Raw genomic sequence first — 17,899 nt, forward strand, 5'->3', positions numbered from 1 at the left:
CAGGACTTCTGCATTATTATCCTGAGGAGGGTTAGATGGTAGTGCGGAGATGTGAAATCCATCTTTGAATAGAACTGCTACACCCCCTCCCTTACATTTTATCCGATCTTGTCTAACTATATTATATCCTTGGGGGATAATTTCATTGTCTTTGGTCTCTGGTTTCAACCAAGTTTCTGTCAGGCAAAGGATATCAAAGGAGTGAATATCTAAAAGGGCATGGAGATGGGCTACTTTATTGTTAAGACTGCGGATATTCAGATGTCCTATAAGGAGTGAGTTGGGGAGTTTAGGCTGGGTAGTTAGGGTAGAAGGATTGGCAGGCCCAGGGTTAGGGTGGATGTCACCATCTAGTAAGGAGAGATTGAGAGGTTTTGTTGCTGAATTGTATTTTAGGTTAAGTAGATATTTCTCTCTTTTTACAGTATGATTATTATATTTAAAGTGGGAGAGTCTGTGGTATTTGGGTAGTAGATAGCTGGGAATGGAAGTGATATTAGTCTGACTGCAAGTGAGTATAAAAGTGTGTATTGCTGTTTGTGTTCAAGAGTGGTTGAAATGGTAATAGTGCAGTTTTTCAAAGGAAGTGAGGAGGTAGGTAGAAGTAAGGATAGTAGAAAGTATAGCTAGGAATATTAGTTTGGTTGGGATAGTTGAAGTCATCTTCACTGAGATTGATTATAAGAAGTGTTAATGGGTTGGGTTAAGATTTGTAAGAGGTAGAAGTAGATAAGGAGGGTGTAGAAAGGAGGGAATTAGTTCCTGTTAGGCAGTAGAAGAGGGATATGGTAAAGTAGTCAAAGGAGTGGTGTATTGTAATTGGTGAATGAGTAAGGGTGTGTCTAATTGGTTTAAATGGAAGGTAAGTGTGATTGAATGGAAGTGGAAGAGGGAGTGGCTGAAGAAGTATAAGTTTAGGACCACTGGGGGGTGGGTGAGAACTGGGGGTAGGGTAGGGGAGCGGAGTGAGCCCATACGGCGAACGGAGCAGGTAGACACAAGGAAGATGACAGCAGGAGAGTAAGAGGAAACAATCAGTCAGGAGAAAGGTAAGTACAGAGGGAGCTAGGTAGGAAGGTTAAAGTGATATTAGGTGTAAGTGTAAGGGAGCAGACAAGTATCGAGAACTGGCTGGAGGGTAGGACTGATAGTAAGTAGAGAAAGAGAAGAAGTGTTCTATTGAGATGTAATAGTAAGTGGAAAGGAGAGAGGGAAGAGAGGTAGTACTTGGGTGAATACTGCCACCTAGTGGCCAATCCTTGTAGTAATGGGGAGAGGAACCACTAAAACAGTTAAATAGATAAGCAGGCAGCTCATATATATGGAAGAAAAAAGCCCTGGGTGAGGTAGGAAAAGGGGATTTACAACTATAAGGGTAGGGGGAAGGCTGCTGGGTATTCTGGCTGTAATCCTACACTAACACCAGGTAAGTGGTAGAGCAAATTCACAAGCAGAGTTACATTAGGTATTGCAGCATATTACATACTTTCTTTCACCCTTTTACTTCACTTCTGGGAGAAAGGTAGGACTGCTCCTGTATGGTGTCAGGCAGAGAGGGAAGGCGAGATGACTTGAAAGTGTCTTGAAAATCCAGTAGGGCTGGGCCAGTACACCAGTTTAATCTGGGTAAGTAGGGTTGTAGAGTTTCTTTCACCCTTTTACTTCACTTCTGGGAGAAAGGTAGGACTGCTCCTGTATGGTGTCAGGCAGAGAGGGAAGGCGAGATGACTTGAAAGTGGTCTTGAAAATCCAGTAGGGCTGGGCCAGTACACCAGTTTAATCTGGGTATGTAGGGTTGTAGAGTTTCTTTCACCCTTTTACTTCACTTCTGGGAGAAAGGTAAGACTGCTCCTGTATGGTGTCAGGCGGAGAGGGAAGGCAAGATGACTTGAAAGTGGTCTTGAAAATCCAGTAGGGCTGGGCCAGTACACCAGTTTAATCTGGGTAAGTAGGGTTGTAGAGTTTTTTTCACCCTTTTACCTCACTTCTGGGAGAAAGGTAGGACTGCTCCTATATGGTGTCAGGCAGAGAGGGAAGGCGAGATGACTTGAAAGTGGTCTTGAAAATCCAGTAGGGCTGGGTCAGTACACCAGTTTAATCTGGGTAAGTAGGGTTGTAGAGAGATCTAGGGATGGAAGGCAGTAGAGGTGTATTATGGGTAAGGGGAGGCAGTCTGGAGCTCAGAGCTGATGCTAGTAATTTTTGCTGGCTCGGATCCAATATGGATCCGTATCCCACAGGTTGAAGGCCAAATGAAGTAAACTACTTCAGATCTGTTGGTTACATATCAGGAAAAAAGGATTATGTTTTACTTGAACTTTATTTCAGGCTACTAACTTTTGATAAAACATATAATTCCATTTTTATCTGTTACCTAATACAAGAATGTCTGAAGTGCTTGACTTTGTTTGTTCTTTGAAACTCAAATGTAAAACAAATTGAATGTAACCCCTTTGTATCATGTACTACTGAATATTCTTTATTGCTTTCTATCAGTAAGATTCCATGTGCTTTAGTCCCCAGAATAGTACTGCAACAGGGCCAAATAATCTGTGTGTATATAATTAGCATGGAGTGTGAAACATTTTTTTTAATGTTTTTCCTTTTTAAATTTTGCATCTGCCAAGGTTGTTTTGTGGCACCAGGGTTGTAGTGTATCAACGTCCACGTTACTGGCATATTGTGACCAATGTTTGGAACACTAGCATTTTTATGTTTTGATGAAAGCGAGCATAATTTTATATACATATATAGTTCTGGGAGAGGGAGTAAGTGAGATGCTGTTCTATAACATAGTGAGGAGAACACTATATAAGAAAGTTTCATCCATTCATAAAGGGTTTAATCCGTCAATCCTGCTGGGACAGTGGGCGGCTGCCCTACCTAAACAGAAGGTAAAAGGGAAAAAAGGCACTAGACGGTGAGAGTACACTGACTCAGGGGCCTAACAGAGAAATATTCCTGAAGGAGATAGTTAGAAGAAACTCTGTTAACTGGAAGGTATTTGTACAAACCTTGTTAGAAGAATTTGTTAACCTGTGTAAGGAAAAGTAGTAGCCTTTATTTATTTTGGGAAAGTAGCTTCAGACAGAAGTATGTTGGAAAGCAATATTTTGTCCTTATAAGTAACTATGGCTTTTGAAATATATACAACTGGATTTCAGACTGTTTTTCTACTGTTTATTTTAAATGTTAAACATAAGCCATACAATGAGTAAAGTCTTGACTGCCTGTATTCTACCAGGTACTGTGAAAATGTTGAAAGTATGGATACACAAATATAATTTTAGTAATATTATTACATTGTTCTAGTCTACCCTGAACATATACAAAAAAAATAATCTTGTGACAGACAAACTGTGGTGCACTGACTGAAAAAGTTTACTGGGCAAGTTTGGTTGCATTTGAATGAACTCTTTACATCTGTGTCAGCCCAACCTCTTCAGAAATGAAAGCAAAATAATGTGTAATATGTGGTGTATAAAAAGAACCTTCTTGCATGTGATGAAGCATTATATATTACTGAATCCTTTAGATTACTGTCTAATGATGATTTTCCATAATGAACTGAGAAGCATAAACAAAAATACGTCTTTCTAAGTGATGTATTGTTAAAATAAGAAATTGTTACATCTACTAAATAATAATAAATATTTTCGACTCATACAGAGATTTACTCTAGCAATAAAAAAGCAAGTTCCTGTGACAGAAAAAAAGTGTTTCTATTGGTTGGAATTATACTAGAGACTTGAAACATAAAAGGTCATGTGTAACCACAAACAAGTGATCAAGAGGATTAGCTGGAATGTGACACTAACATGGCTTGTTACAAAAACTAAAGAATGTTATCAAGAAGAAACAATTTGTGGACAATGTAATGAAAGGCCTTTTCAGAAACTGTGGCTGTACAACAGAGGGCTAACCAGTAACAAAAGAAAGTAAATCAGACAATCTGCCAAGGTTTTACAGCTTTGCAAGAAAAGGTCAGGGCTTTAATTGAGAATTTGCAACTGCAAATGAATAATGGCAGCATGGGGCACTGTCCATAAGCAGAGAATGTCAATAGCAAAGCTGGAACATATGGTTTGAGTCGGGCTATCTCTCAACTGTACAGATTTTTGCAGAATGTCCAGGTTTGTGGCTCATATTTTTGGCCTGTTCCTCTTTTTTCCTGTCAAATCACTGGGACAACCTCAGGATTGAAGTCACTAAATAATGACATACATTTCAGTTTCGGACTTTAAATCCTTCAGAAAATGTATATTAAAACAAATCCTGTTACTCTAGCAACTTTCTAAGTTTATAAGAGCAATATTTAAAATATGTCCCTATTTGTACACCCATTTTGCCAAACTTTGTCCAGATTTTTTGCATTAAGAGGTTGAGAGGTATTGGTTTCTGAAAATAAAAATAAAATTACAGGGTATTTTAAAAAGTTGCTTGCTGACCTGGACCAGTAAAAGATTTATCAAAATAAAACAGAAAACAAAATGTGTGAGTTGTCCAAAAGTCTCTCTGATCTTTTAGAATAAGATAGAGTAGTGCAACAAAATATTAAAGTTGGATGCGCTAAGCAAAATGATAAAACAAACATAAATGAATAAGAAGTTATATTAAAACAGCGTTTATTTTCTCTGAAGAAAGAGAACTAACAATAAAGGTAAGATGTGGAAGGTATGTAAAGGCAGAACACAATACATATAACAGCTCACATACTGGTGTCTCACCTGTCAAGCCCTTAAGGCAAAACACAAAACCAAACCTATTAGTCATAGTCATAGTTATTCCATCATGAGACACACAGATGTCCCTCTTACCAGGCTGGATAAGGAGAAGGTCATAGTCAGCTGTCTGTCCGGTGCCATGATCCAACATATCACACATGCACTCAAGTCTCTCAACAAGCTATGACTCTGTCATAGTCTATGTTGGTGTGAATGACTTGAAATGTACTTCTCTGGACTATATGAAGAGAGACATGATTGAGCTCTTAGACTAGGTGTCTCAGGCTGGTATGTCCCTAGCCTTAAGCAGTATTTTACCTTCACCTAGGATGATGCCTCACTACAAACAGAAAATTATTGACTTCAATAATTGGCTTAGTTTCTGGTGCCATTCCAAGGGGATACAGTATCTATCAGCCTGGGATGACATGATCAACAGACCTTGATGCTTTGCCAGAGATGGGCTTCATCTGTCACCCCCTGGGATTTTGGCTACTGGCCAAGGTTCTTGCCAACCCCATAGTGCCTTTTTTGATAGTGTCTCAAGAACAAAATTCCCGATGTAAGAACTCCATCTAACAACAACCTCAAGGTTTTGCTGCTAAATTTTAGGAGTCAACACAAAACTGCATTCACTGGAAGCAGTGCTCACCTTGGAAAACATAGACATTTATGCAGTCATGGAGACCTGGTTCAAGGCTGTGGAGAGCACCCCAGCCATATTGGGCTACACCTCTTTCCACACGTTCAGACTACAAACTGAAGGCGTGAAAACTAAAGGAGGCAGGGTATCAATATTCATTAAAGATAAATACACCTCCAGATTGGTTAGACATCATGATTCTCTGGAGACACTTCAGGTGCAAGTAACTGTTGGTAGGACACCTATTCAAGTCATTGCCAGCTACAGGACCACCTTCATGAATCAGGACTCCCACTCGGCCTATTTGAGTCTACTTGAGTCTATCAAGATATATCTGAACACCATGGTTTTTGGTGACTTTAACTACTCATCCATTGACTGGGGAAATTACTCATGCAGAAACTCACTTTCTCAAAGGTTCCCCGACTTCATTAACTCCAGTGCCTTGGACCAGCTAGTTGACAGCCCCACAAGGGGTGCCAACATCCTAGATTTGCTGATTACCAAGATGGGGGACCACTGTAGCACCCCCATTGTGAGGTCTTCCCTGGTGAGATCTGACCACAAATCAGTCTTATTTGAAGTTACTATCACACCTGCCCCCCCCCCCATAGCACAAACTAAACTAAAAAACTTCTCCAAAACAGATTATAACCTCTTACAGGATGGTATAAATAGCTTCACTACAGCTCCTCCCTAAGATGGAACTGACAACTATGCTGAGCTCTACACAAATGATTTATACAAACACCTGAGCAACTACATTGATGCAGCCATACCAGATAGGATCAAAACAAGCTCCTCGAGGAAGACCAAACCTATCTGGTGGAAAACTGCTATTAACAGGCTTTACAATAAGAGGAAGAAATTGCTGTCTTAGAATAAGAAGGAGCGAGCCCCAGACTGGAAACACTCCCTCCTCAGCTTAAACAAGCAAATAAAACTCCTTGCAAAGCCCTCCATAGCTAACTATGAATCCAAATTAGCTTCCTCAACTAAGGACAACCATAAGGCATTCTTTAGTTACATCAGTATCCTAAAAGGAAAGGCTCAGATTTGTGACGAACTGGTAGTCAATGATACCACATATACTGAGCCTGTGGACATTGCTAACCTGTTAGCCGACAGGTCCTGTGAAAACTTCACTCCCGCTTCCCCACCACACTTGCCACATGACATCCCTATCACCTGTCCTCTACCCTCTATCTCTAAACAGCAGGTCATGAATGCTCTCTCTAAGGTCAAAAACACAGCATCCATAGGACCTGATAATATCCCAGGCCTACATGGGCTCAGACAAGAATGAGCAACACCATTGGGATACTCTAAGCACTGGATTCTTCCCAGCTAAATGGAAAAAGACCACCATTATCCCCTTGCACAAAGGTGATGTTTCCACTGACCCTGGGAACTATAGACCTATTAGCCTGACTAGCCATATCTGCAAGGCTATGAAGAGAATCATCATGGACCTTATCAACAAAGCCATTGGTAACCTCCAAACACCTGACCCTACTCAATTTGGATTTGTCAAAGGGAGATCATGTCTTTTAAACCTGGTGGATTTCTTCGAGACAGTCACCAAGTCCCTTGATGAAGGGAAATCTGTGTACACAGCCTACCTAGAATTAGCCAATGCTTTTGACACTAACCCCCACTCAGGCATAATTGATAAACTCACCCAGCTATGTATCAACCCATATATCATTAGATGGGTCACTAACTGGCTTACTGATAGAACCCATATAGTCAAAATAGGGGAATCTACCTCCAGCAGCAGATTTGTAACCAGCGGTGCTCCCCTGGGATCAGTCCTGGGAATTCTACTGTTTGGAATCTATTTCTCTGAAGTGCAAGCTAAGACTAAAGGTCTGTGGCTGACAAAGTGTGCTGATGACTGCAAACTGGGAGTGGTTATAGGATCTCCAAACAATGTCATCATCCTACAAGAGGGTCTTACACAAACAAATGACTACTGCCAAAGTCATGGCCTTAAACTCAATGCGAAAAAAAATGTATTATCATCCCTTTCAGTAAGACTGATGTTCCTGCTAACTATTACATCAATAACAACACCCTAAATATGCACTCAGTGCTGAGAGACCTGAACACATAAGTTAACAGCAACCGCACTTTTGATCACCATGTCTCCTCAGTGGTAAGAGGGGCATTCTATATTGCTCATCTCATAAGTAAGGGCATTGCCTTCAGAAAAAAAGAGGTTATAACCTCCCTGTACTCTTCCCTCATCAGGCCAATAATTGAGTACAATGCCCCTTTTGATATGTACCTTTCCAAGCACCTGCAGCAATCGGAGAGACCGCAAAGGTTCCTTACAAGGAACATTTAAGGTCTTCAGCATCTGTCCTATGAGGACCATCTGAAATCACTTTCACTTTATTCCGTTTCATACAGACTGCTCAGAGGCAATCTGTGCCTTGCATATATGGCAATCTTCAGTCCTGCTTTATTGGAAATGCTGCATACTGTAAGTCAAATGGTACATGGGTTACTTGATCTAATGGCCTTAACCTGGTCTGTAACATTAATAGAACCTGCTGGAAGGACAGATTTGTATCTCAGAGGTTACCACTTTTGGAACAGACTCTCATTTCATGTCAAGCAGAGTACCTCAATGGCCCTCTTCAAATGCAATCTGGATGATTTAGTTCACTCCAGGGGTTCCATCTATGTCCTTCTTGAACAGGGGTGATAGGTGCTGATTGTGGAAATAAGGTTAAAACTTGGCTAGGCTTGTAAGGGCCCTAGGGTCATTAGCCTAGTAACCTCCTTTGATCCTATGATCCTATGATAAACAGTCTGGGCTGTTTCAGAAAAGCTTGACTAAAACAATCCAAAATATAAGGAAATTTGTTTTAGTAAACTTGAAAAAAAACAGTGCATATTTTGGAAAATTAATACAAAGGAGTAATGGTAGCACTTGAAAGACAAACGAGAAAGGAAGTTCAGACCTAAGCTGAGATTGTGGGCTTAAAGAGTTATAAACATGAAATGTTAAGAGATTTGTAATTTTTTGATAATGCTGTTCTTGACTTACGAGGAGTTTTAAGATAGTTTCAAGATACACATAAAGAAAGTGAGTTGCTTAAAGCCCAACTAAAACAGACTTACAATCAAATTAAAAACTGTACACAAACTTCTGCTCACAGTGAAGTGGTTAAGGAAATTACTTCTTTAAAGCAAAAGCACATGTATTCAATAAGCTTATGCAAAAGAGAAATCTTAAAATATGAATAATGGGACACAGTTGGCACTTGCCAGCAAGAAACTTTGAAAGGCTATGTGTAAAGAGATTCAAAGATATGAGTGAATTAAATGTCTAATCATCAAATATATAATCTGGAATAGAAATTAAAAAATAAACAAAATAATTATTAATGTGCTGCAAAAAGGGCAAAAGCCAGTGAGCAAATTCATTACTTATACCTGCATAACATAGTATGCACATCACTGTCAGATCTACAAAATGAAACAAGTCTCTAAAGTAAAAAGAGATGACTCAGAGAGAGAGCAAATAATATATTCTTGAGCCTGGAAGCCATAAGGACAGCTTAAAAAAACTGAGCTGTGATGCAACAGATTTGTGAGCCTGGGTATTCATTGAACAATCAGGCGCATTACCTGAAGCTGCCTGCAGCGACAAACCTAAGTTAAGCAGTAAATTGAATACCTAAAAGTTTGCCATGGAGTCTAATCTGAAAGTCTTACCACCTGTGTCTGAAGTAGATTATTGTGTAACATACTTAAAGGAATCAAAGTGTAAACATGAAGAGAACAAAATGGACTGTGATCGTCGTACCCTGCTGCAAAGAAAAGCAAATTGTTGCTGCAAAAGAAAACTCTGTATATAGATGAAATTAAACTTGTGAAACAAAATGATGAAAGTGTAGAACAGCTGGCATTGTGAAAACTGTAATGCTGTGTAAGGGAGTGAAAAGCATAGCCCAGAATACAGCAACTGTGGAAGTCTTATGTTGCAGCGAAAAAAATACCATACTAAAGTATGAAGCAAAGAATGAAAATGCTAGGCTGAGTTCTAAGCTGAAAAAGAGGGAATCAGTCACCAGAACCTTGAGTCTGAATTCCCATGTAGTCATAAATGACTTTTGCTATCCAAAATCCATAAGAAAGATCTAAGAATGGAAACTGATGATGAAGGGGTGATACAGTAGGTAGGTGAGGATGGGCACACTGTCCAAGCATACCTCTCAGCTGTCCAGATTTTTACAGACTGTCCAGATTTTTGCCTCATATTTTTGGTCTGTTCTCGTAAAATCTGTGGTTTTCTCTTAAATCACTGGGATGATCTCAGGATTGAATTCACTAAATAATTGCATACATTTCAGTTTCAGACTATAAATCCTTCAGAAAATGTATTTTAACACAAGCCCTGTTATTCTAGCAAATTTCTAAGTTTATAAGAGCAATATTTAAAATCTGTACCTATTTTTGGGCCGTTGTCCCCCATTATGTCAGGCTATGTCCAGATTTCTTGCACTAAAAGGTTGAGATCTATGTGTCCAAGCTGAGTCCCACTATGATGTTTCTAAACTTTGTATAATGAATAGTCATGTGACAGAGCATTGTGTCAGAATAAACCTGAAATCCAGATGAGAAATACAAAAAAGCAAATGCAAGAATTGCATTCTGCAGTCACTGCAAACGAAAGAGATGAAACAAGAGAGTCAAGAGTTGGAAAGCAAGGTTACAAATTATGAGTAGAAGTTATAGTTTTATACTTAGGGAATTAATGCTGTGCAGATAGCAAGTAAAGTAACTAACCTGATGCTTCAGAAAGCAGTTGTCAGGCAAATATTTGACTCAAAACTAGTAATTTTTCATTTTGTTGTAAAAACTGTGGAAGACTTACCCATAGGTAATATAGAAGAGTCCATGCAAGCTGATACTTTTTGTAAACTGAGTGGATTAAGATGTTATACCTGTTTTAAATTGGATATTTTTCTAGCAGCTATCTCATGGTAAGTTATTTTAAGCAAAGTGTATATAGTATGGAAAATAATGTTAACCAAGTGTTGTGATCTATATGTATGCCTTTGTAAATATGATCGGTACTATTACTAATTCTAAGTATCTGAAAGAGCAAATTAATAATTTGAACAGAAAAAGGTTCTTGTCATTCAGTGGATCTCTTGTTTGGGTTCACTTGGTGGATGGATGGCTTTGGGTAAGGGGGAGGCTCAGCCCTGCAATTACCCACCCTGTGTCTGATTGAGGGGGGTGGCAGTGACATGAAGTTTAGGGAGAAGGATTAGGTGATGGGGTCTTCTATAACATAATCATGTGAGAAGGATGGTATGAGAGGGTTTTATCCAGATGGACAAATTCTCTATCTGAATGGCTACCCATGCACAATTGTATGGGGGAGCATTACAGAGCAAAAGAGGTCATTGAGGCATGGAGCCTAACAGGAAAATGATTCCTAAGGGAGACTCTCCAGAAGTGAAAAGGACTTTCTAAAAGTTTTGTTGGAGGAATTTTAATCTTGTGCCTGAGAAGCTGTTCTCCTGAGCGATAAAAGTGAATCACCTGTTTGATAAACTCTGATGAAAGCTAGAAGGTCTAAAACATGTCTCTCACTTCTTTGCTCAAGCTAAAATCATGGGCAGGGGGGACAAAGGACCAAAATTAGGAACAGTGTTTTAAATATTACTATAAATCAGTTAAAAAGTTAATATAAGAATAGGTTTTGGATTAAAATGCATTTTCTGAACAATGAGAAATATGAAGCTCTAATGTCTGGTATTACTGACTGCAATACTCAGTATTTGACAAGAAAAGTAAAAGTTTTATAAGGGACAGGGCAAAAATATGAGGCTAAATCAGGGACAGTTAACAGGTATGGACTGAGTGTGTGTCAGAAAGCAGGAACCTAAACTGAAATTTTTTGCATTTAGTACTTGGAATATTTGCTTCCTGGAAGAATTGTTTACAAGATATGTGTACACTGATTTATGATGTCTCCAAACAGAGGAAAAGCATATTTAATTTGTCCCTGTAAATGAACCTTAGATTTTAAATATATAAAACTTTCTAATACGTTCTGAACACAGTGAATGTGTGTGTGTGTGTGTGTGTGTGTGTGTGTGTGTGTGTGTGTGTGTGTGTGTGTGTGTGTGTGTGTTTGCACGTGCATATTCACACACACACACACACACACACACACACACACACACATATTAACATTAATGTGTGGCAGAAAGAGATAAAGAAACAGACTGACCAAATTCAAGTTTTGAAAACTGCATAATATAGTACACATACACCCACAGAGACATACTATGCACAGTGCTTGTATAAATGCACACAGATACTTTTTTCTTGTTCCCAGTTGTTGAGTCTGCTTGCAAGAATTGTTTTAACAAAAACAAATTATTTTAATTGTTTTATTTGTATTTCAGACTCCATTACATTTGGCTGTATACCTACAACAAAAAAACATTGTACGTGCCCTGGTGCTGAAAGGAACTGACACTAACGCACAGGATAGGAATGGAAACACTGCCTGCCATCTTGCTTGTCATTATGGATACATGGACTGCTTACAAGCTCTTACATGTCCTCCCACTGAAGAAGAAAAGAAACTGTTTAGCACTGACAACTCCATTACACTACACTCTCAAAAGATGGACATACACAACTGGCAAGGTAATTGTGCTTCTTGTGTAATTTTGCTGGACTCACTAGATTTTTGTCATATTTATTTACTTACCCCCCAAAGGGCAGCACCATACTGTAATATGCTATTATGAATTATTATATATAAGGCTAAATATATGTACAATTAGTATCCTACTTACACATTCCAGTTTATTCATAAGCTCTACAATAAAAAGTTATAAATGTAAAGAAGCAATAACTGCCCATTAAAAACATATAATAAGAACTTTTGGGCAGCTTGTTCAAATTCATTATGGATGTCTTTGAAACATGTCCAGAATGTAGCACTAGATCCATTCTATGTTTCTAATGAAATATCAAGAGTGTGTGTGTGTGTGTGTGTGTGTGTGTGTGTGTGTGTGTGTGTGTGTGTGTGTGTGTGAGCGCGCGCACCTGCATGCATGTATGCGTGTGCCCATGTGTGTGTGTCTGTGTCTCTGCATGTCTGTGTCTGTGTGTGCTTCAGTGATTCCAGAGTACAAATGACCACGTGATGAGCACAGTTACTTGGGTATTGCAGTTTCAACCCAGTTAGTCAGACAGCTTCCAGCAGGCAGGTGGTAAAACTTTGCCTTCGAAGCTGAAATCTGTCTGCAGTACACTAGCTGGAGTTCCATGCATGAACATGTATTTTAATTTGCATTTTGTGAGTATAATGCATTCACATGTGGCATATCATGACATTAATAGAAGTTATTTTTACACTAAGTGCTGCTCTGTCCCACCGTGCCAGATGGAATGATATTCTTTTCTAACTTTGAGTGATTCTGTAGTTAAGGTCTTTCTTGCCACAAGTTACGGTGTTGTCCTAAAAACAGCATGTACAGTACAGGCAATTTTCTTTAATCTTACAGTCACACAACCAGTTACACAACATCAGGGATGTTGGTGGATGCAGGACGTCACCTATTTTCCGAGTATCAAGCTTCCAGAAATATTTGACATCGGTAACTATGCAATCCATCAGAAGCAGCATCTAAACAAAGAGTTTTATCCTGCTTCCCATCCATATCATCTTTTCTCGCTTCACTCTCCTAAATCTGACCATGAAAGATTAAACCTTTATACATATTCATACATATGAAGAATTGCATTCACATGCTATTTAGTGAGTATTTCAGTTACTGGCCATGGCCTGATGTATTTTGTAATCTATGCAAGCCTTCAACATGGACTAAGTTACTGCCATTGTACAATATTGTTTGGAACCATGGCTTTGCACAGTGACAGCCAAGATATCCTTCAAAGAAGAGTCAAGTTGTGCCAGAGGCATACTTCATACTAAGAGACCCTAAGCATACTGAAAATATGATCGGAGACTATTAGCAATTGCTAGTCATGAACCTTTCCCTACTTTTAGAAATATTACAGCAAAATATTGGTAACTGATAGTACTTACTCTGAAATTTTCACTGTAGCATTTATGGGGCTATACTTCAGTAGTGATACCACAATCATTGAATAACATATCTTAAATGAGTTCACCATACAAGTGTCCCTTCATGACATAGAATAACAATGTCAATGGAACACTCTTTGGTGCAGTGCCAGTTGATGTACAGTAGATATAAAAAGTGTACACACCCCTATTAAAATGCCAGTTTTTTCTGATATAAAAAAATGAGACCACAATAAATCATTTCATTCCCATCTTTAGTGTGACCTATTTCTTCAGACAAATCATACATTTTACAGCTGTCACTTGTTGCACACATTAAAATGTCTTATGAAATGATAAGTGATATTTGCTTCTTCTGACATAATCACATTTGCAGTGCAATTTATATAATTTGACTTTTGCTCATAGAATAAGTCCTAAACAGCTTGTTGACAATGTATTCAGTATCAGAGTTAATCATATATATATATATATATATATATATATATATATATATATATATATATATATATCTATATATGGGTCAACTGCTTTTGGTCGAATTACATTTGGTCAAAAATGATTTCAGGCAGCCCACTTCAACAAAAATGCATTTCACTGAAAACCCATTTGATTGAATTCCATTTGGTCGAAAATGGAATATAGCCCCTGCCCCACTGTAGCGCGACCCTGGAGTGAGAATATAAAGTTAGTGGGGGTGTGGGGGACATAGCCCCCCACATAATTGCAGTGTATTCACCATTATATACTTGTGTATCCATTAAAAATACATTGAAACATATAATGTCAGTAAAAACTAGTTGCAAAATGTGGGGGGCTGTACCCCCCACACCCCCTACCTTTATGTTCTCACTCCAGGGTCGCACTGCAGTGGGACAAGGGCTATATTCCATTTTTGACCAAATGAGCTTTCAATTAAATGAGCTTTCAGTGAATTGGGCTGCCTGAAATAATTTTCAACCAAATGTAATTTGACCAAAAGCAGTACACCCATATATATATATATATATATATATATATATATATATATATATATATATATATATATATATATATATAGGTCTACTTTGATTCACTGAAAAGTCATTTCACCGAATCACATTTCACTGAATGTGGGTACTGTAGAGCAAATAAAACATATATGCCCTTTTCCCCAGTGTAGTGCGATCCTGGAGTTAGTATATATAGTTGCCCTCCACATTGTGGAGTCTGGGGGGCTTTAAAGCAAATTCAAGATATTGTGATAAGGGCTTAATCAATGAATAACTCCTTGAAACTGTAATCAGGCCTGCAACAAGTCCCATCCACAATTAGTTTTTTGTTGTAAGAACTTATAATACTTCGTTACTTACTAGATTCCAAATTGTTATCTCATTTTTTAAAATCAGGTTTGGGTCATAATCCAAGTTTAAGTAAAAAAATATTATTGAACTGCCTGTGTGCTTTAATAAGATAGTCATGTCTGGATCAAACAACCACCAAATCCATCCCCATCAGCAGTTGTTCCAGGGAAATCTTTGCTGTTTTTTTTTTTCATTGTAAAGTCTTTAGCTATTCAAAAGTTAAATTATGCGAGACTTTCTTGAAATATTTCTTTGTTGAATGTAAAGCTCATTAAGTAAAGCTTGTGCAAATGTTTTTACTGACTTACAAGTATGTTGGAGATAGAATGACCATCACATACTTGTTCCATCTGATTATGCATAAACCAGTGTTTTAAATTAAGCTTCATATTAAATGTTTAATGTCCATAACGATCTGATAATTAAAGATTTGTACTGTGGGGTCCAAACTCAGTCCATTATTTTATATGAACAAGGCAGAATCATTTTATTTTATTTTAGATTACATTTGTTTATTGGGGTAGTACAATGATCGCAACTGACCATTTACAAGTACTGTCCAGGTGAAATCATTCACAAATGAAAAAAAAAAAAATGTAACAGCAAGGGAGTTAATAGTACAGATCAAAGACAGAGCAGAAAGTAACAATATATAATAAAAACTGTACAGCAGGAATTAACAGGAGTAGTAACAATTATAAAAGATGCATATTTTACAGTTTTACATGATATTTCAGGTTTACATCATAGTGAAAATATAATGGGATATTGAGAGTCAGGGTGGGGGAAGTGAAGTTAAAATATCTTAGTAGTTAAGAGAGTAAGGCTAGAGGTTAAGAGTTCATTCCATGATGTGGCTTGCTGTGTGGCAAGTGTAGTTTGATTTGTTATAGAGGGAATTTCTTATATTTTGCAGTGAAGGTGAGGAAGAGGGATTGTAGTTGCTTTAGGTGGGGAGGAGATTCCCAGATTTTAAGAGCACAAATGTCAGAAGAGCAGTTGGTGTAGCGCCACTGGTTTGTGGACATTGTTTGAGAGAAGCATCTGAGGTTTTAGTTGCATGTTTAGTATAACGTTTGACAGACAGTGGTGGGGATGATTTAGAATGGAGAAGCTTGAAGATGGGTAAGCCTCGGATTGGATCCACTCTGTACTGCACTGGGAGCCATTTGGCATTTTTGAGGGTGAGGTGGTGGTGTTCATGAGGGAGTGAGTTAGTGATGAAGTCACAGATTTTGCTTTTGACAGTCTGTAGTATGTGTGTGTGTTGGGGGGGGGGTGTTTTGCCTGAGGCTGTGGGTATTATTGGTAGTCCATATTCAAGTTGGGCTAGAAGGACTCCTTTGCCTGTAAAAACCCTGGCTGGTTTGGATAAGTAGAGATTTTCATGGCCCAGAAGAGAAGTGGGTTGACATTTCCCATTGATTTTCAATATGGGTATAGAATGTTAATGACTGATCTAGCCACAAACTGATCTGTTTGAAGGCTGTTTCTATTGGTATGCTATATAAGGTAGTATTGAATGACTGGTAACTTTTTAAGTTTTTGGATGTTGCCCAATAGCATAATTGTTGTTTTGTAGGGTAGATATATTTCTTCTCCTTTCAGCTTTTCCCATTAGGGGTCACCACAGTGGAACAATAGTTTGCAGAACGATTGGCAGTGGAATTTTACAGTGTAAGATTGCCAGCCCAGTGCCCAACCTTCCACAGAAGGCACACACATGCAGACACTCACAGTTAGTACCAATTTAGAGTGTCCGAGCTGCCTGCAGCATGTCTTTGGGATGTGGGAGGAAAACAGAGGACCTGTAGGAAACACACACGACTGCAGGGAGAACATGCAGACTCTGCACAGAAAGCACCCAGCAAAGAATCAAACCAGAGATCCTCTTGCTGTGAGGCAGCAATGCTACTACTTTGTGGTTAATGAGCCATAAAACTAAGGGAGTTAAAGTCTTTTTGTGCTTACGTTTCAATTGCAGAGTGGCTGTGGGTGGGACTAAAGATTCCTATGTCATCAGCATACAATATGTGTTGTAGGCTAGGCATGTCATGAGGTCGTTTATTAGTGAAGATATAGAAGAAAAGAAAAGAGACGCTAGGATAGAACCTTAGGGTAATCCCATTGAAAGAGATGTAGGTTGAGACAAGGAAGAACCTAATTTAACTTTGAAGAATTTGTTTTACAATAAGTCTTTAAACTAGTGTAAGGATGTGTTACTAATGTCAGTGTTCTGAAGAGAGTGAAGGAGTTGCTGGTTAATTAGGAAAAGACATCTGTAAGGTCAGTGACAATTGCTCCTGTCAAGTTACTTCTGTCCATGTTGAGGAGATTGTCATCAGTTAGATATTAAGTATCATCATTGTAATGTGACCTCTACAGAATTCATGCTGTTCTAGGGTAAGGAGATTGTATTGCTGAATGCAGCTTGAGTTTTGGATATGAATGATTTTTCTAGCACCTTACCAAGAGTGGGTCTGATGGAGATAGGATAAAAGTGTGAGGTGTTCTGATATTTCAGTTATGTGTATGAGGGTAATGAGTGATATTTTCCAGATGTTTGATATTATATTTTGTGTCAGGCAAAAGTTAAAAATGTGACCAAGAGGCTGGGTTAGACATTTCCTGCAGTGTTAGATAAACCAAGGAAAAATCTGGTGTGAATCCTGCAGGTGACGTGGGGAGTCTGTGAGCACATCATCAAGGTGATTGTTGATTTCTTCATTTGAGATGTTTTTCAAGTAGAAAGATGGATGAAAGAAGGGAGGATTTGGAAGAAAGGAGAGGAGAGTTTGGGAAGGTAGTCTTAATTCTCTAACAAAGTCAGAGCAAGTAAATGGTCATTGATTAGTCTGGATTAAGTTTAAAGAAAATTTGTTGGCAGAGGATTTACATCTTATGAGCAGATTGACCTGATGTCAGAAGCATTTGGGTTTATTAAAGATGGAAAGTTGTATGGATTTCAGATGGTTTGGTTTGTGCCGCCTTGTGGATTGTGGATAACATGATGGTACAGAGGTGGCTGGACATCTTATGTATCCAAGAGATGAGATGGAAGAGCAGTGTAGCAAAGCCATTTGACTTGGGG

The 17,899-nt window shown here is 38.5% G+C and overlaps 1 protein-coding gene across 1 annotated transcript in view; it reads left to right on the forward strand.

The window, feature by feature from the left end:
- LOC122808405 (nuclear factor NF-kappa-B p105 subunit-like) overlaps positions 1-17,899 on the forward strand; it is a 152,537-nt gene that overhangs the window by 54,950 nt on the left and 79,688 nt on the right. The window contains exon 3 of the mRNA XM_044079369.1: positions 11,808-12,054. Coding sequence (XP_043935304.1) covers positions 11,808-12,054 — 247 coding nt within the window. The remainder of the gene's footprint in view (positions 1-11,807; positions 12,055-17,899) is intronic.

The sequence above is a fragment of the Protopterus annectens genome, chromosome 8.part0 (assembly GCF_019279795.1).
Source record: "Protopterus annectens isolate FY-2018-M chromosome 8.part0, PAN1.0, whole genome shotgun sequence".
NCBI classification, from domain to species: Eukaryota; Metazoa; Chordata; order Ceratodontiformes; family Protopteridae; genus Protopterus; species Protopterus annectens.